Here is a 20,506-nt window from a genome sequence, read left to right on the forward strand (position 1 = left end):
GTAGGGGGTGGAATTTTGCGGAGGGATTTCACCAACTGTCTATGGTATACCATAGAGTTCGCCCTATGAAGCTCCCATTTCCTCCAGGGTAACTGAGCTCTATTCTGGAGATTTATTTATATTTATTTATTATTGGGTTTTTTATACCGCCCTACCCTCGGGGAAGTCTGGAAGTAAATTGAACAACCTCAAACATGTATATACATGTGCCTTAAATACATTAAAGAAGGAAACAATTTAAAAGCAGCGTAAGCAATCCAGTAGCAATGTCACCCGTAGCCTCATTAAGAAAAGCGCCCAAAGGGGAAGCAGAATTACATAGATGTTGAGGGACCCAGAAAGATAAAGAAGAAGAGGAGGGGGGGAGGGGGCACAGTGTAATTCCAGGAAATCTCCAGGTCACAGCTGGAGGCTGGCAACCCTTGGTAGAACAGTTAATGGCAACATACAACAAACAACTAACCGTCTTTCTGAGTTCAGTTAAACAGCTGATTTCCCTAGCAAAACAACACTGATTTTATTAAGCCCCTGACATCATGGCTGGCCTTTAGGATGAAAATCTGGGACCCCAGCCACCCTGGCTCAGTTAGGGACCTACAAATACAGAATGGAGAGCCAGATGGATGAGTTTCTCCCTGTTTCCGTCCATCTTTATTTCTTTCTCCAGCGTGATATAACGGTTAAGAGCAGGTGGATTCTAATCTGGAGAGTCTAATCTGATTCCCCACTCCTGCACCTGAGTGGCAGAGGCTTATCTGGTGGACCAAATGTGTTTCTGCACTTCTACACTCCAGCTGGATGACCTTGGGCTAGTCACAGTTCTCTCTGAACTCTCTCAGCCCCACCTACCTCACAAGGTGCCTGTTGTGGGACAAGGGAGGGAAAGGAGCTTATAAACCACCTTGAGTCTCCTTACAGGAGAGAAAAGTGGGGTATAAATCCAAACTACTACTCCTCTTCCCTCACCCAAGTTTCTGGCCATTCTGGGAATTATAGTTCCAAAATATCAAACGGTTCACAGAACACACTCAGGCGAAAGGAAGAGGTGACACCCAGCATATTTTGGAAATACAGAATTATTGTGATGGAATGAAAGGGAAAAAGAAAAGATGAAGGTGAGAGCCCTGCAATAAATTTCTCTCTTCTCAGCTCCATCATGCATTGCACACACTCTTGATGGAGCAGATAAACTGGGGTAGGAATTCTGTTCTGCCTCAGATTTGCCTTCAGAGAGGACAGCTGAGAAGCTCGTCTCGTCCTCTGAGCAAAAAGAGTTCAAACTTGGCCAGCACCTCTCAAATTAAACAGAAGAAGACCACAAAGGCTAAAATTACTGAAGTGCACCGCTGCCTATTACAGCTGCTTCTTTATGTTACAAAGAAAATCTTTGGGACATGTAGTGAGGCTGCCCAGGATTCTCAAGCAGAGGTGAATTGACTCTTGTGTAGTGTTGCATTTGGGGTGTGTGTGTGTGTGATTACTGTAGATTTGGAGGTAGAGGCAGGGAAGCATGGGATTTGGGGGTATAATATCACAGATCTCCAGGTCCCACCTGGAACCTGGCAACCCTAACCATGTGCCACCTTTTTCCTCTGTACCTAATGTGACATATTCCAAGGGAAATGCCCAGTACATTACAGGGAATTACATTTGAGAAAAAGTTACTTCCCTAGCTAAACACTCTTCACCTGATTTCCAAACTTTTTAAATCAATGTATTGTTGAAGGCTTTCACGGCCAGAATCACTAGGATGTTGTGGGTTTTCTGGGTTGTATGCAGTGGTGGGATTCAAATAATTTAACAACAGGTTCCAGTGGTGGGAGTCAAATAATTTAACAACTGGTTGTGTACAAGCACCATTTTAACAACCGGTTCTGCCGAAGTGGTGCGAACCTGTTGAATCCCACCACTGGTTTTCTCCTAATGTTTCACTCATGCAGGTGAAATATCAAGAGAAAATACTACTGAAACACGGCCATACAACCCAGAAAACCCACAACATCCTTTTTAAATCAGCATTTAATTAGTTCCTTAAAACAAGAGAGGTCTCACAACCCTACCAAGCGTGGAAATTTTGCTTTTTGGTACACTTGGAGGCTACCAGCAGCTCATAGTAACAACCACAGTACAACTAACATTCAACACTCAAAAAATAAAAGTAGTAAAAAAATTAATAATAATAAAAGAATAGAAAAATGTTTTATAAAAACGTATTCAACCCTAAAATTTCAGAAGAAACAAAAAAGCTCTTACCAGCCCATGAAAGAAAGAAATAACACATCTGGTTTCCTCTGCAATTTGCTATGTGTGTTCCAGCCAGGTTGAATCCAAAAGTGATTTTTCTGCCACTTCCTCATTCCTCACCCCTCATTCCAATACTTATTACTAGTGTGACCATCCGTCCTGTTTTTTGGAACTGCGCTTTTGCAACAATTAGTCCCTCGTCGAGGGGTTTTAAAGTCCAGCTTTTTGGAGGCTGCACCGGTCCTGTGTTGTTGTTTCCCGATTCCGTCTTTAACTCCCTTGTCCATCCTCCATTCCATAAGTCCCATAAGTGGGATTCTATTTCCATATCCATGGTAGAGGCCATGGGGCCATACCCTTCCTTCCTTCCTTTCCTCCCTCACCTTTCCTTATTTTCCTTCCTTCCATCCTTTCCTGTGCCTGTGTGGGATCCATTTTCCAGCCATTTCCTTCCATGCCTCCTTCCATTCCTTGTGTGGCCTTCCATATTTCTTCACCTCCATTTCCACCTTTCCTTCCTTGTGTCCTTCTTTTTCCTTCCTCCATATTTCCTTTCCTTTTTTTTTCCTTTTCCTTCCTTCCTTCCTCCCTATTTTCCTTTTCCTTCCTTCCTGTTTTCCTTTTCCTTCTTCTTCAAGCTTGTCCTTCGGCTCCACACCCGGCTCGGCTCCCCACTTCAGGCTGGCCTCCTCGGCTGGCCATGGCTGGCTCTCGCCAGCCATCCGGTTCGGCCCTGGCCCTCGGCTGGCCCGGCTCCATTATGGGCTCACCTGTGCCTCCATTTCTAGATTTTCTGCCTGGCTTGGGACATTGCCCATGGAGCCGGGAGGCTCGCCGGCTCCGGGGCCAGCCGGGTTCCCTGACCAGTGGGTTCGCCCTGGTGCCATGGGGATGGGAGCACAGAAGGATATTGCTCCCTATTGTCCATGGTTTCCTTGCTGGCCAGTAAAACTTTTGCCGGTTCTGTCAGGGATGGGAGGAACAGAGTTTCTCTCCCGTCACCCTGGTTTCTTTGGCCAGCTTTTTGCCCTGGTGCCATGGGGATGGGGCAGGGAGTGCCTGCCTGGGCTAGCAAAACGGTTTGCTGAATTAACCATAAGGACGGGAGGGGCAAGAGTTCCCGATGCCTGGTTTTCTGCTGGCCCACCGGCAGTTCTGCCCTGATTGCCATGGGGATGGGAGGAGCAGGTTTAACTTAAAGTCACCTGGTTTCTGGCAAAAACGTTCTGCCCTGGTGCCATGGGGATGGGAGGAATAGGGGATTCACTCGCCACCGGTTTCTGCTGGCAAAAGCGTTTCTGCCCTGGTGCCATGGGGATTAAGGGCAGAGTTCTGTGCCTGGTTTCTGCTGGCAAAACAGTTCTTTCACCCTGGGAATTACCGCCAAGGGATGGGAGGCAGGGGACGGCCAGTGCCTGGTTTCTGCTGCTTGAAACGTTGCCTGAATTGCCATGGGGATGGGGCAGAGTTTCCCCGTGCCTGGTTTCTGCCACCAGCAAAGCGTTCTCTTTCCCTGAGATTGCCATGGGGATGGGGAGGCGAGTTTGGCCAGTCCGCCTGGTTCTGCTGGCAAAACGTTCACCGCCCTGGTGCCATGGGGATGGGACAGGGATTTCCCCGGTGCCTGGTTTCACCAACTGGCAAAACGTTCTGCCCTTGGTGCCATGGGGATGGGGCAGAGTTCTCCCTGTGCCTGGTTTCTGCTGGCAAAACGTTTTGCCCTGAATTGCCATGGGGATGGGAGGGCAGGGATTTGCCCTGTGCCACCTGAAGTTTCTGCTGAAAGCAAAACCGATTTCTGCCCTGGTGCCGCGTAGAGGGATGGGAGGGCAGAGTTTGGCCAGTGCCACGGTTTCTGCTGGCAAAACGTTCTGCCCTGGTGCCATGGGGATGGGAGCAGGGGATTTCCCGTCCTGGTTTTCTGCCTGGCAAAACGTTCGCCCTGGTGCCGCCAGGGATGGGAGGGCAGAGTTTGGCAGATGCCTGGTTTCTGCTGCTGGCAAAACGTTCTGCCCTGGTGCCATAATGGGGATGGGGAGGGCGAGTTTCCGATGCCTGGTTTCCTGCTGGCAAAATGTTTCTGCCCCCCTGGTGCCATGGGGATGGGAGGGGCAGGATTTAACCAGTGCCTGGTTTCTGCTGGCAAAAAGCCGTTCTGCCCTGGTTGCCATGGGGATGGGGAGGCAGAGTTTCCCCCGATGCCTGGTTTCTGCTGGCAAAACGTTCTGCCCTGGATTGCCATGGGGATGGGGAGGGCAGGGGATTTTACCCACCAATGCCTGGTTTCTGCTGGCAAAACGTTCTGCCCTGGTGCCATGGGGATGGGAGGGCAGAGTTTGCCCTGTGCCTGGTTTCTGCTGGCAAAACTTTTTGCCCTGGTGCCATGGGGATGGGAGGGCAGAGTTTCCCCCGTGCCTGGTTTCTGCTGGCAAAATGTTCTGCCCTGGTGCCATGGGGATGGGAGGGCAGGGGCCCCGTGCCTGGTTTCTGCCTGGCAAACGTTCTGCTGCCCTGGTGCCATGGGGATGGGAGGGCAGGTTTGGCCAGTGCCTGGATTTCTGCTGGCAAAACGTTCTGCCCACAGTGCCATGGGGATGGGAGGTGGGGGATTTCCCCGATGCCTGGTTTCTGCTGGCAAAACGTTCTGCCTTGGTGCCATGGGGATGGGAGGGCAGAGTTTGCCCACTGTGCTGCCTGGTTTCTGGCAAAACGTTCTGCCCTGGTGCCATGGGATGGGAGGGCAGAGTTTACCAATGCCTGGTTTCTGCTGGCAAAACGTTCCTACCCTGGTGCCATGGGGATGGGAGGAGGGGCAGAGTTTGAAGCCAGTGCCACCTGGTTTCTGCTGGCAAAATTGTTCTGCCTAGTGCCATGGGGATGGGAGGGCAGAGTTTCCGTGCCCTGGTTTCTGCCTGGCAAAAACGTTCACCCTGGTGCCATGGGATGGGAGGGCAGGGGATTTGGCCAGTGCCTGGTTTCTGCTGGCAAACGTTTTGCCCTGGTGCCATGGGGATGGGAGGGCAGAGTTTCCCGTGCCCACACCTGGTTTTCTGCTGGCAAGCGTTCTGCCCTGGTGCCTGGCATGGGGATGGGAGGGCAGAGTTTGCCCTGTGCCTGGTTTCTGCTGGCAAAACGTTTCTGCCTTGGTGCCATGGGGATGGAGGGGCAGAGTTTGCCCCGTGCCTGGTTTCCTGCTGGCAAAACGTTCTGCCCTGGTGCCATGGGGATGGGAGGCAGTTCCCCGATGCCTGGTTTCTGCTGGCAAGCGTTCTGCCTGGTGCCGCTAGGGATGGGAGGGGCAGAGAGTTTCCCCGTGCCTGGTTTCTGCGCTGGCAAAACGTTCTGCCCTGGTGCCATGGGGATGGGAGGGCAGAGTTTCCCCCGTGCCTGGTTTCTGCTGGCAGGCGCGTTTACCCTAGGGTGCCGTGGGGATGGGCGAGTTCCCCGTGCCTGGTTTCTGCTGGCGAAACGTTCTGCCCTGGTGCCGCTGGGGATGGGAGGGCAGGATTTCCCCGATGCCTGGTTCTGCTGGCAAAAGCGGTCCTGCCCTGGTGCCATGGGGATGGGAGGGCAGGGGTTGCCCGATGCCACCTGGTTTCTGCTGGCAAAACGTTCTGCCCTGGTGCCATGGGATGGGAGGGCAGAAGTTTGCCTGTGCCCTGGTTTTCTGCTGGCAAAACGTTCTGCCCTGGTGCCATGGGGATGGGAGGGGCAGAGTTTGGCCAGTGCCTGGAACTGCTGCTGGCAAAACGTTCTGCCCACAGGCACTTGCATGGGGATGGGAGGGCAGGATTTCCCGATGCCTGGTTTCTGCTGGCAAAACGTTCTGCACCCTGAATTGCCATGGGGATGGGAGGGCAGAGTTTGGCTGGTCTGGTTTCTGCTGGCAAAACGTTCTGCCCTGGTGCCATGGGGATGGGAGGGCAGGGGGGGTTTTACCCGTCGTGGTTTCTGCTGGCAAAACGTTCTGCCCTGGTGCCATGGGGATGGGGGGGCAGGGTTTTGTGCCTGGAACCTGCGCCCAAAAACGTTCTGCCCTGGTGCCATGGGGATGGGAGGGCAGAGTTTGGCCAGTGCCTGGTTTCTGCTGGCAAAACGTTCTGCCCTGGTGCCATGGGGATGGGAGGGCAGAGTTTGCCCCGTGCCTGGTTTCTGCTGGCAAAACGTTCTGCCCTGGTGCCATGGGGATGGGAGGGCAGAGTTTCCCCCGTGCCTGGTTTCTGCCTGGCAAAACGTTCTGCCCTGGTGCCATGGGGATGGGAGGGCAGAGTTTCCCCCGTGCCTGGTTTCTGCTGGCAAAACGTTCTGCCCTGGTGCCATGGGGATGGGAGGGCAGAGTTTCCCCCGTGCCTGGTTTCTGCTGGCAAAACGTTCTGCCCTGGTGCCATGGGGATGGGGAGGGCAGAGTTTGCCCCGTGCCTGGTTTCTGCTGGCCAAAACTTTCTACCCCTGAATTGCCATGTCGGGATGCGGGGCGGTTTGCCCGTGCCTGGTTTCTGCCTGGCAAACTTTGCCCACCGAGGTGCCATGTGGGGATGGGAGGGCAGAGTTTGGCCAGTGCCTGGTTTCTGCTGGCAAAAGCGTTCTGCCCTGGTGCATGAGGATGGGAGGGCAGGGGATTTGCCCAAATGCCTGGTTTCTGCTGGCAAAACGTTCTGCCCTGGTGCCATGGGGATGGGAGGGCAGAGTTTCCCCCGTGCCTGGTTTCTGCTGGCAAAACGTTCTGCCCTGGTGCCATGGGGATGGGAGGGCAGAGTTTGCCCCGTGCCTGGTTTCTGCCCGGCAAAGCGGGTGCCACCTGGTGCCATGGGGATGGGAGGGCAGAGTTGCCCGATGCCTGGTTTCTGCTTGCAAAACTTTTCTGCCCTGAATTGCCATGGGGATGGGGAGGGGCAGAGTTTTGCTTTGCCACCTGGTTTCACCTGCTGGCAAAACGTTCTGCCCTGGTGCCATGGGGATGGGGAGGGCAGAGTTCGCCCCGTGCCTGGTTTCTGCTGGCAAAACTTTCTACCCTGGTGCCATCGGGATGGGGAGGGCAGAGTTTGCCCAGTGCTTGGGTTCTATTGCCAAACCTTTCGATCCTGGTGCCATGGGGAGGGGAGATTTTGCTATGATCTGGCAGAAAAATAGTGAGGATGTGTAATTTGGAACTCCATTTTTGTACTGTAGTGGCACCAAAAAGCCAAATTTGGGTTGTTGCTTTTTTTCATAAAGAGTACCTTTTATTCATCAGGAAAATATATATAGGCAACCAAAAATCGGTCTTGTGTTGTATATATAAATCGGCCTGATTGATAAGCTTCTGGTGAAGAAGAAGAAGAAGAAGAAGAAGAAGAAGAAGAAGAAGAAGAAGAAGAGGAGGAGGAGGAGGAGGAGGAGGAGGAGGAGTTTGGATTTATATCCCCCCCTTTCTCTCCTGCAGGAGACTCAAAGGGGTTTACAATCTCCTTGCCCTTCCCCCCTCACAACAAACACCCTGTGAGATGGGTGGGGCTGAGAGCTCCGAGAAGCTGTGACTAGCCCAAGGTCACCCAGCTGGCGTGTGTGGGAGTGCACAGGCTAATCTGAATTCCCCAGATAAGCCTCCACAGCTCAGGCGACAGAGCGGAGAATCAAACCCGGTTCCTCCAGATTAGATACACGAGCTCTTAACCTCCTACGCCACTGCTGAATGGAGCTCTGGCTCATGAAAAGTTATGCTAAACTATATTTTGTTAGTCTTCACTGCAGCTGGACTTCTGTTTATTCATTGGGAACGGCAATTGTGAAGCTTTTTCTACAAAGGCTAAACTAGATGTGACAATGTCCACTGGTTGGACTTGTGGCCGATACCATTTTCAAGCAATTTAAAAATGCTGTGAGGGCACAATTCTGATTGTGTTTGCAACATAGAAGACTGAGATGGTCTTGCTTCAAGTGACAGGTGGTCGCCCCTGGAAGCTATTTGAGCACTTGAAAAGGTGTGTGTGTGTGTGTGTGTGTGTGTGTGTGGGAACCCAGTCAGAAAAGGTATAGTTACTGGACCCTGTCTCTCAAAGACAGCTATTCATAACAATCAGAACGGTGAGCAGTGAAATTCAATAAAGTGCGGAATATCATGCAAGAAATAATACAACGTATCAAAGTCACACAGTAACACAGAGATTCTGTGCTGTTCTTTAGGGTTATTCACACGGAGAACTCCAAATGTCTCTTTGATGCTTTGAACACGTATTTTCCCTATTCGACCCCAAATCAGTGCGGTGGGGGACAATTGTTGCCTGGGGTAGTATCATGAGGTGAAAGAGAGTTAAATTCTTTCACCGGGAAGAAAAGATGAGAATGTATAGTTTCCCCCGGGGAAGAATTTACCCCCATACAGCACATGCTCTCCTAGGACCCTAGCCTCCCCCCCCCCCACACACACACACACACCAATGGCTGCTATTTGCTTCTAATCTTGAATAACTTGGCCCAGTTCCTGTATTTGGCACAATTCAATGGTTTTCATTGCAAGTCAGCCAGCAATATTATGGAACATGATTAAGAAAAGCATATGCAGCTCAGTGAAACATACTTGTTGTGCCCTAAAAACCTGCAGTTGGAGGAGACAGTGCCGCAGTGGCATAGGAGGTTAAGAGCTCGTGTATCTAATCTGGAGGAACCGGGTTTGATTCCCAGCTCTGCCGCCTGAGCTGTGGAGGCTTATCTGGGGAATTCAGATTAGCCTGTGCACTCCCACACCGCGCCAACTTCTAAGGTGACCTTGGGCCAGTCACAGCTGCCTACGAGCCTCATGGTTTCTGGACCTCACCACCTCACAGGGTGTTTGTTGTGAGGGGGGAAGGGCAAGGAGATTGTCAGCCCCTTTGAGTCTCCTACAGGAGAGAAAGGGGGGATATAAATCCAAGCTCCTCCTCCTCCTCCTCCTCTTCTTCTTCTCCTCCTCCTCCTCCTCCTCCTCCTCCTCCTCCTCCTCCTCCTCCTCCTCCTCCTCCTCCTCTAGTGCTGACTGGGTCTTGGACCCTGATGAACTTGCAAGTAAATTTAATTCCAAGACAAAAGCTATTCTGCTGAATACCCCTCACAATTCTATAGGAAAGGTGAGAGTCCTGCTTTTCAGTCTGGTAGCTAAATGTTACAACAATATTGGCCCTGAATACATTGCTTAATGCACTGCTTCCTTTCTCTTTTAAAAGGTCAACAAAAAGTATTTATTATTATTATTATTATTATTATTATTATTATTATTATTATTATTATTATTATTATTATTATTATTATTATTATTATTATTATATACATAACCCAGCACAAGTGTCTGGAATTCATCTCTGAATATCGAGTCCTTCCCAAGGACCTAGGTGTATATTATTTAGCATTAGAATATGTGCAGTTCTAGAAGTGCTGCTTTCTGCTGCAGGTGGACTGATGTTCTGTCAAAGTTTGGAAACTTTCCAGATGTTTTTCAAGATTTCTTGGGATTCCTCCTAGAGCACCCGACTACTAGTGGGATTACTGTTGTTCTTTTTTGCCACAGTCGTTCAACTTCAGTTGTAGGTCCTTGTATTTTGTGATCTTTTCCAGCTCTTTGTCCTCTACCCTGCTGTCAACTGGCACAGCAACATCTATGATCCAAACATGTTTTTTCTCTATCACTGTTATGTCTGGGGTGTTGTGTGCCAGGTGTCTGTCATTATTATTATTATTATTATTATTATTATTATTATTATTATTATTATTATTATTATTATTATTATTATTATTATTATTATTATTATTATTATTTTATCGATATAAAAACAGTTATACACAGCAAACAAGATCACTATGCTGGATTTTGTATTAAATCACACGGACACTTCCCAAGCATCTAGGACTGTGTGATGTATCGATGAATAATGCGTGCAGAGCTGAGTAGGGTGACCTTTTGCAGCTGACATATGGGGCGCTGGCAGGCGGGCAAGGAGGCGATGCAGCAGCACCACACCAACCTTCCCAAAACGGAGGGAAACCACTGCTTTTGAAACTGCCTCCCTGTGTGCGATTTTTCAAAAGCGGCGCGGTCTCCAGTTGGTGCATCAAAATTCCACAGAGATTATGTCATAATGTATAAGTCACTTCAGCACTCAACAGACACTATTTCTCGGTCAGACTTTTCCTTGGCCAGACTTTTCCTTGGCCAGACTCTTCTTTGCTTGGATAGTTAGCAGGCATCATGGGCGCATGCCTCCAGCTGTGCAGAGCTGAGCCGGAAAGAGAGGTAAATGAACGGAACACCGTAAAGTGCCAAAAGTGGGGCCCTCACACTGGTGCACTTCGCACCATGTTGGGACAAAGACACCACTTTAAAAAATCTTACTCAGGGAGCGTGTTTCGAAAATGGTGGTTTTCCGCTGTTTTGGGAGGGTTGGCCAGCTGTGCGAACAGCGTCCCAGAGACAAAGTTTTTTACCATCCCTAGGGGTGCTGTTTTCTGCCAGTGCAGAAACAGCCGTTGAGAATGGCTTCTTAAAAATTGCCTCTCATGTCAAATAATATTGTGCCTTTTGTTTCCATTTATGTGGCACAAAATCACAGATTAGTAATTTCTCAAACTGTTACTGCATCTTTTTTTTAATGTATATTGTATTTTTCCAAAAATTGTTTGTTGAGGTTTTGATTCTGACATGGAGAGACATTTGTTCTAAAATGTAGAGCAGCTGTTAGTAAAAGATCTTCATGATTTTTTTTTTGGTCTATGGTTTTAAATGGCAATGTACCTTTTTCAGATCTTTCAACTAATTGGATATTGTTTGTCATTTGTTTCAGAATACGTTTAAACTTTAGGCAAATTGGTCCTTCCTATGTGAGGGTTTTTTTTTTAATTTACACAAGATTTTTGATAACGTTATAGCATCTTATTGCTCTTCATCTCACGGCGCAGGATCAGTAGGGCACTGCAGTTACCAAAATATGCTTTTATTAGTATTTTGTCAGCATATCACTTCAATGTTGTCACTACTTGACCATCCTTGATTCCTCCTTGATTCTATCTACATGTTATTTGAGTCTTAGTTCTCTTCCCACCTAAGGTATCTTAGATACTTTCCCCCCTAAGGTATCTTAAGATACCCAGGTAAGGTGGGTATCTTAGAGAGGATGCATGGAATGGACCTAATCTTCTGCAGGTGCTCTTCTCTTGATTACTGGAGGAAGGCAGCAAGCCTGCTTGTTTCAGCCACCAAGAAAAAATGTTGGCTTGTAATCAGGTCCTATAATAAAATAGTATTCATGCTGCCCTCTTAATGCTGAGAAAGGAAACTGGGAATGAAATGCAGTCTTCCAAATGTCCTTGCTTCCCATCAGTTCCATAGCAGAATCAGAATCCAAAACACCCTATACACTACTATCAGTGGTGGGATCCAAAAATTTTAGTAACAGGTTCCCATGGTGGTGGGATTCAAACTGTGGCATAGCGCCAATGGGGCTGGGCGGGGTCAGGCATTCCAGGGGCAGGGCATTCCTGGGCGGGGCTGTGGCAAGGACGCAGCCGCTGTGCCGGTCCTTGGGCGGGAAACGAATGCATGCAGGCGCAAGCTGCCACGCACACCGGTGCACCTCCTGCTAGACTGCTTCAAGTTCTGCGTGCTACTGCTGAGAGGAGGGTTGTAACTAAGGCAAAAATCGCGTGGCAAAATCACCAATTAGTAACCCCCTCTCGGCACACGCAAATAATTAGTAACCTACTCTTGGAAACCTGTGAGAACCTGCTGGATCCCACATCTGACTACTATGGTCTATAACCTCCCATCTTCCCCACTATGAACAGCAGCAAATGCTAAGTTAGAGCTTTCTACTCATGAATGGTAGCTGCTTGTTTTTGTGTAAGAAGCAGTTGGGAATGAACCTTTGAGATTCTTTTAAATGATCTTAAGTTAACAGTGCATACTTCCTCATCAAGGGTGCAAGGTGTGTGAATTAGACTTGACTACTGCCACCCCACTACAGTAAATCTGCCCCGAGATCCACTGACACTGAATTCTGGAGTCCAGGGGATTGCTCGTTTGTAGTGACTTTGGACTAGAACAGGGGTAGGGAACCTGCGGCTCTCCAGATGTTCAGGAACTACAATTCCCAACAGCCCGTACCAGCATGGCCAATTGGCCATGCTGACAGAGGCTGATGGGAATTGTAGTTCCTGAATTTATCTGGAAAACCTGCAGTTCTGAATCGAGGATAAAAAACTTCGAGTTTATGTTTGCGTAACAGCTCAGGTCAGTGGTGTGATTCAGCCAGTTCGCACCAGCTCGGTAGAACCGGCACCTAATTTTTTGTTCGGAGAACCGGTTGTTAAAAGTGGCTTTCAGAGCCCCAGAACAGCCAAGTGCCTTGCCACTCAGCTGCTCTGAAGTGCTAAAAGCCCCGTTGCCCCCCTCTACCCCCAAAATAAGCTCCTCCACAGCAGGTAAGTGGGTGGAGGAGGGAGGGGAGCAGCAAAGGGGGGCACGGAGGGGGGCATATTGCGGGGGAGGGGGGAACCGGTTGTTAAATTATTAGAATCCCACTACTGGCTCAGGTATTTAGAGCGGTCAAAGTAATTTCAGAGGTAAGGTCCTTTAATTAGTTAGTTAATCCTAATTAATGGTTACAGATGTGTGAGGGGGCAGACTCATGTTGGCAGGCACATCCATAGCAGCCATATTGTGGTATCATAGACAGACTAAGATAAGGTGACCAGATGGTCACCTTTGTGATCCACGACGGGGGAAGTGGCCTGTGACAGAGCGGCAAACAGCAAGCCCCAGAAGGCCATGCGCTCCTGCGGCCGGGCGCACGGGAGGCTGCCACAGTGCCTTGCGCCCCAGAAGGTAGTGCAGCAGCCTCCCAAAAATTGGGACAATTTGAAGAACCCACGGGACGCGGGACAAATTGTTTAAAGCCGTGACGGTCCCGCCAAAAGCGGGACGGCTGGTCAGCCTAGACTAAGATGGATGCCATTTTAAACCTTGAACTTTGATACTAAGAGGGGTTTTCCTAAACATGCTTTCCCCCTCCCAATCAAGTATGTACAGTAGTAGACATTGCCTTTGCTGAAGACTCTGCAACTTGGATCTTGGTCACAGCACAGCACAGCCTTGGCTAGACACACCTGTCCTCAACCTCACAAAGGACATGTAAATGCCTCACACCCTGATTCCAGATAGCTCATCCTGAACCCTCTTTCCCAAGCATTAATTTGATCTTAAACTTCCAGTCTAACTATTAAAGAACCATCAACCTGCCAAACTTTCTGTGTTTAGTTTTCTAGGCTCATTCATAGAATGTTCCTGGTTCCAATATCATCAGTGCAGCCCAAACCGACTCATAAGTTGGGCTCTCCAAGGTTTTAACCCAATCAGGCTTTTTTTCTATATCATTGTTCCTGCCTGGGAAGGGAGCTCTGCTTTCTTTTTGCAAGGTAGCCCCTCTTAACATTGTTAGAGGATTAACTTTTTGTACCAATTGACCACACACCCCGGCTGTTTGTATCTGGGTTTTTTCCTTGTGCCCATGAGTAGTGCTGGCCCCTGACTTTTATTCTCCTTGGACCTCTTCACGTTGGGAATGCTAAATATCACCCTCCCCTCAATGCCCTCAATTTCCCTTGAAACTCTGTGTGCAAGTATTTTCATTATTTTTAATTTTTAATAAAATTGTAAACCTTCTCCTTAAATTCTGGTTTGGTGCGGATTTCTAGAGAATCTGGATAAATTGGTATGAGATCCATGCCCTCCTCTTGCATTGCAAGTTTGTTCCCTGCTAATTCCCCAAACTGAAAGGGAGCAGACCAGGCTAATTTGGGCAACACCAAGAGTACCTCGGGCCCTGGTGAGGATACCTGGATTCACTTTGTCTGCCTACCACCATCAGTGGTATTTCTGCCTATGGGCAAGGACCCTCTATGGACAAAGTTGCCCAGGGCGCCCCCTTGGGGCGAGCACCAAAAATGCAGGTTCATTTGTAGTTTTTTGGTATTTTCAGTGTTTTTTCAGTTTTTGGCCTGCAGATGGTGCAGTTGTTAGGCTAGCAGCACCAGAATTTCAGGGATTTTTCGGGAGACTCTCCTGATGATATCACCCAGGTTTGGTGAGGTTTGGTTCAGGGAGTCCAAAGTTAAGGACTCCCAAAGGGAGTGCCCCCATCCCCCATTGTTTCCAATGTGAGCTAATAGAAGCTATCATCAGTAGGGTCTCACAAAGATACTTTAAAATTTTGGTGCTGCTATCTTAATAATTGCACCCCTGACAGCAGGCACCCCCTAAATTTCCCCAGATTCTCCTTTTAAATTCACTCCCTTCCTGCCAATGCTTGTTTTCTTTCTTTCTTTTATTCTCTCAATGCCTAATAAAGGTTATTATTATTATTAAATCCACCCCCTTTGGCATGGATTTAAAGGGAGAATCTGAGGTCCCCTGTTTAAACATTGGAAGTGATGCTGTTTCAGGGCGGGGGAGAATCCTTCCCAAAATAGCATCACTTTCAATGTTGTTTAAACTGGAGACCCTAAAATCCAGCTGCAAAGTGCATTGGAAGTGGCTTGAAAATGCATTATTCTGCATGTGAGAAAATTCCCTTCCAAAACAGCTTTAGAAGGTGATTTTGCATCAGTTCAGTAAGCATCATTGTGGGCCTGCTGCTCTAGGAAATGTGCTCCTAAACATATTTCTTCCCTCCTTGCATTGTGTGAGCATCATTCTACTTCATGAATCAGTGTAAAAAGTGTATAGTTCATTTATAATAATCAGAGCCTTAAAAATTGCATGTCTCCATATGAAAGATGCATCATTTCCTCTAATAATTAAGATTACAATTCCTTTGTGTGTCTTGACAATGTGAAAGTTAGAATAGCGTAAATGTAAATCTGTTTACCTTTTCAATATCCCACCAACTCTTATCCATAATTATATCTATACTTCTGCTTTTTGAACTGCTGTTTTCTGTACAACGGTTAGATTATTTAGTTTATCATGCGATTTGAGTACTGAAAGAATATATATAATAATTTCTGTAAATACCTTTATGGAAACTATGACAGCATTCATCTGAAGGCTTATATTAATTTTTGCTCCCCCAGATGTGCTATGTCTTATTTTCAGGGGATGTCTTATTTTTCTGCTCCACAGCTGCATGCTCTGGTGTTCTGTCCGACAGGCATGCTTCCAAACAAAAACTTTGCTATGTCTCACTTTCGGGGGATGTTTTATATTTAGCACTTCAGCAAAACCTTATTTTTGGAGAAACAGTGTGTGTGTGTGTGTGTGCGCGCGCGCGCGCGCGTGCAAAGTGCTGTCAAGTTGCAACAGATCTGTGGCATACCAACAGGGTTGTCATGTGGTTAAACAGAGGTGGTTTGTCATTGCCTTCCTTTGCAAAGTCTTCCTTGGTGGGCTTTCATCCAAGTACTGCCAGCCAAGTACTGACCCCGTATAGCTTTTGAAATCTGAAAATTTCAGACTATAGTATACCATTCTACTTCCCCACCATTGATGATACTGGGCTAAAAAATCTTTACTTCAAGTGTAACCTGCACATGTGTTCAGTGAGCAAATTAGAAGTTGCAGCAAGTCCAAATAACCCGAAGGAGTCCCTGGAAAAATCAGGGACACATTTGTCACTCTGTAATAACCATTGCTTTTAAATAACAACAGCAGGGTTGTAACTTAGGATATATAATTCTAGTAACAGGTTCCCATGGTGGTGGGATTCAAACAGTGGCGTAGCGCCAATGGGGATGGGTGGGGCACAACGGGGGCATGGCCGGGCATTCCGGGGGCGGGGCATTAATAATTTCTCTGTTACTGTAAAAAACTCTTACTGTAAAAAAAAGTTCCTAATTTCCAGATGGTATCTTTCTGTCCATAATTTAAACTGATTATAGCAAGTCCTATCATCTAGTGCCAGCAGAAACAACTACTTCTCCTCTAATTGACTGCCTGTCAAATACTTAATACTTTCAAATACCTAATTTTGTTTCTAGAAATCAAAAGAAGGATACTTTCCTTAAACAAGGAACTTTACCATATTTCTAAAACATGTTTTTAAAACAGCCCAACAGGGAGAATTATCCCATTTTCTACCTTTGCTAACCAGCCACATAGGAAACAACAGGACTTTATGCCAACTGTGAAATCATGAGTGGTCACTACAGTTTAGTGAAGATTCACCATCACCACTGTTTGTTAACTATATTCTGAAGGGCCAGTACATTCAATACTCAAAATAATTTGCACTTTAGATTAAGACACAAATTCATTAAAACATGGATCCGATGGACCATTCCTATTCAAGAGCTAGATATCAAGGCTACTGTCGGGATACACAGGCCATGACTTTTTTAAAAATTGAGTAAGCATTAGTAGTTAGTACCTTTAACCTTTCACTTATACAAAATGCTTTGTAATCCTTTAGCCCCATAAATACCTAAAATCGGTAATTAACATTCCCTTTTTATTCCCACCCACCTCACAGTGTGTTTATTGTGAGGGGGGAAGGGCAAGGAGATTGTAAGCCCCTTTGAGTCTCCTTCAGGAGAGAAAGGGGGGATATAAATCCAAACTCTTCTTCTTCTGTTTAAAGTAAAAAATAAACCAGAACATCATCCATTGTGAACTAGAATTCACAATCCATACTGTATATTTTGCAAATATTTCACATTAATTAATCCAGGATTAGAGACACAGATTAGCATAACATTCTCACATACAGGAATACAGAGCTTTTAAGTGGCCAAGCATTATAGTAAATCACAATTTATCATAAAATGAACAGAGTGCCAAAAGAAATAGCCTACCAAGCAAGTAAAGAGTCCCCTGGACCCAACAGTAGTTAAAGGGTCCCTCCTCTTACTAGCTGGCAAGCTCCGGGCTACAAGAAAGAAGAAGAGAGGGGAAGGCGAGGGCGTGGAGGTGGAAAAGCGGACCCAATTAGTAACCCCCTCTCGGCACACACAAATAATTAGTAACCCACTCTAGGGAACTGGTGAGAACCTGCTGGATCCCACCTCTGGGCATGTCCCCTGGCCTCTCTTCAGCTACGGCAGCTGAGAGGAGGTAAGAGCCGTTTGGGGATGGCACAGCCTGTGCGAAGGCTGCGCCGTCGGCTACACACCCAGCGAGACCATCCATGCAAATGGTCCCAGGGGATTCATCGACATAAAGTATGCCGATGCACCCCCACCCAGCTTGCCTTGCGGAACAGCCCAAGTTTCAGTTCGGGTAAAATCTCACTTACTTTTTTTTTACTCTGTTTTTTTCTTTCCTTACCATAGGTCGATGTGAGAAATAATCTTGTCTTTGACAGCGTGAGCATTGGACAAAAATTGGACTATACAGACATAACGGTACAGCAGAAGTTGGATGGAGTAAAGGACCAAATCAAACAGGAAATAAGGAAGGAACTTAAAATCAAGGCAGGAGCAGAAAATCTTAGGAAGGTCATAACAATTAAAAAACAGTTGGCTTATCTGGATGACATTTTGAAAAAATCCGATAAGAAACTAGAAGAATTATATCGTAAATTACAGGAATTACATCCACATATTATTGTAACAGAACCTGAAGATGTTGCAGGTACAGTATCTCATGTTTACTAACATTTTTTGGGTTTTCTTGTGAAATTTGAAGTACTATGGATGGAGATCTCCTTGAAGAAGGGAATTTGACTGCTTTGTCCCAATTGTCTAATGCTTTCCCCATGGATCAGTAACTTTGTTAACAGCATTAGGTACATTGTGGATATCTGCAGTAGGGAGCAATAAATAGAAATCTTTCCCCAAACTTCAAGGTTCTTGGAATGGTGGAAAATAGTTTTCGATCTAACCTATTGTATTTAGGCCATCCTTAACCATTAATCTTGTAATGTTCATTTTCTGAAAGCTAAATTCACAGGCATTTTACCTTGTGTCTAAATATTTTAGAATTTTTATACTTTTCTCTGTAGATGTTCATTTCTCCTTCAGAGGAGTTTGATCATCTTGACTGATTAGGTCACACCTCCACTGTTCAGGCAGGGTTATGCAATTTTGTGTTGCTCTACTGGACTGTGGGGGCTGTCCCTCTCCAGTTCTGATAGACCTGCAGTTCAGTCAGGTTGCTAAGAGAGCTCCACTGATTGAGAATTTAAAATGAAAGTGGAAGATAGCATTGAGATAGATAGAATACCTGTACATAGCTGAGATGAAGGCTACCGCTTCCAACTTTGAACCCTTGGGGGAAGTAGAAATGCATTCTTTAAGCTGGAAGGTGGCATTTCTCATAGCAACAACATCTGCACAGATTTTTTTTAGTTGGGAGACCTTTCTAGGGTTGGTCGATACCCAAAAAATTCGGTAAAATTCAGATTTGGATGTTTGGGGGCGTAAAATGATCGGTATGCTCGAATCCAACTAATAGCCAATTCTGATATGCCTGAAAATTCAGGTAAATCCGAAAAATTCGGGTCCAGGCAACCCAAGAAATCTCCCCAGATTCTGTGCTCTGAGTGACTTCACTCCATTGCAGCCAATGGGGAATTTCTGGGGGAGGGCTGTGGGGTGTACATTTCTCAACATAAAGCTACATAACTTTCAGAGCATCTTCAGGAGAGTCTCTTGACACCAGTCAGGTTTGGTAAACTTTGCTTCAGGGGGCGATGGGAGATGGGCCCTGTCCTTTTGTGGGCCCATAATGCCATTTTTCTGTCCAAAATTGGTACATCTCAAGGAAATAAAGTGGCATACTATCACTGTAAGATAATTGACAAACTTTTACATCAGCAGAATTGGTGTCATGTTTATTCTGTATGGAAGCAGGAACCATGGATGAAAGTCCACCATTGTGACATGGGTTAAACTGTGCATCCAGAGGGCCTTTGAGAGCCAAGGCTTGCAGACACCGGACTGCATCACAGCCCTATGAATTCAGGCAGTGGCATTTGCCCCCAGAGCCAATGGTTGAAATATGCAGATTCAGAACCTGGTCCTTGTTTTCCATGGTTATATGGCATTACAGGCTTGACCATCAGGTTCTGCCAATGCAGCCTTTTGAAAGGAGGGTCCTACAAAGGTAGTGTCTCAAGATGATTAAGGTGAGCTGAGCTTTATAGTAATCTTTCTCTCCCAGATGCAGCTAGGATGACAAAGCCCCACTGAAGGAGAATTACTGATTGGACCTACCATGAAGATGTCTTCTCCTCAGTGGGCCGAAGTCATCCACTTCCCACCCTAGAAGACTGAAATGATGGGTGCAGAATTATGTAACCTATAGCGGAGCAGTGCTGTGATATGCCCAAAGGGGGGGGGGGGCAGCCCCTTACAGTCCAGGAAAGCAGCAAAAAAGTTGCACAACTCTGCCTGAGCAGTTGGGGGCATGACCTAACTAGCTCAGATGACTTCACCCCACTGAAGAGAAGGCATCTTCCCGGCAAGTCTAATCTGTCAGTTTGTAGAGAGCATCTCTATTTTCTAATATTGGGAACTTCAGACGATCTGTTCATTCACAACTTTATTACTTCTGTAGTTTGGTTTTTTAAAGATGTTTCAGGGTAACATGGAAATAAATGTACTTGTGTTCACAGCTCATGGAAAATATGCTTAGTTGTTCCATTGCATTAACACAAGGGAGACAAATAACAGAAATTCCTCTTGCTGTGTGGTGTCATTGTAATCTTGTTCATCATGCAACCAATTATATGGTGTGTCAGTGATCCAAATGGCATGTAGGCAAGTGCATCCTCATTCTAGCCCACCTACTCCTTGCTATGTCTTACAATAGTAGCCTTCCTCCTTTGGAAAATAATGAAAAAGATGCCCGGAGTGGATTTAAGAGATTATCTCTCAGTACCTAGTGATTTTTCAGGGAAAGGAAACTTAATGAGAGCAGCAGTGGCGTAGGAGGTTAAGAGCTCGTGTATCTAATCTGGAGGAACCAGGTTTGATTCCCAGCTCTGCCGCCTGAGCTGTGGAGGCTTATCTGGGGAATTCAGATTAGCCTGTGCACTCCCACACACGCCAGCTGGGTGACCTTGGGCTAGTCACAGCTTCTTGGAGCTCTCTCAGCCCCACCTACCTCACAGGGTGTTTGTTGTGAGGGGGGAAGGGCAAGGAGATTGTAAGCCCCTTTGAGTCTCCTATAGGAGAGAAAGGGGGATATAAATCCAAACTCTTCTTCTTCTTCTTCTTCTTCTTCTTCTTCTTCTTCTTCTTCTTCTTCTTCTTCTTCTTCTTCTTCTTCTTCTTCTTCTTCTTAATCTTGCTGCACAGTCCTTTTCACAGAAGGGCAGGAAAT

At 46.8% G+C, this 20,506-nt stretch overlaps 1 protein-coding gene across 1 annotated transcript in view; it reads left to right on the plus strand.

Moving 5' to 3' along the window:
- Positions 1 to 20,506, plus strand: part of LOC125436955 (serine/threonine-protein kinase N2-like) — an 80,173-nt gene that overhangs the window by 23,894 nt on the left and 35,773 nt on the right. Inside the window, 1 exon segment of the mRNA XM_048504338.1 lies at positions 17,512 to 17,812. Coding sequence (XP_048360295.1) covers positions 17,512 to 17,812 — 301 coding nt within the window.

Source organism: Sphaerodactylus townsendi, linkage group LG07 (assembly GCF_021028975.2).
Source record: "Sphaerodactylus townsendi isolate TG3544 linkage group LG07, MPM_Stown_v2.3, whole genome shotgun sequence".
Taxonomy (NCBI): Eukaryota; Metazoa; Chordata; class Lepidosauria; order Squamata; family Sphaerodactylidae; genus Sphaerodactylus; species Sphaerodactylus townsendi.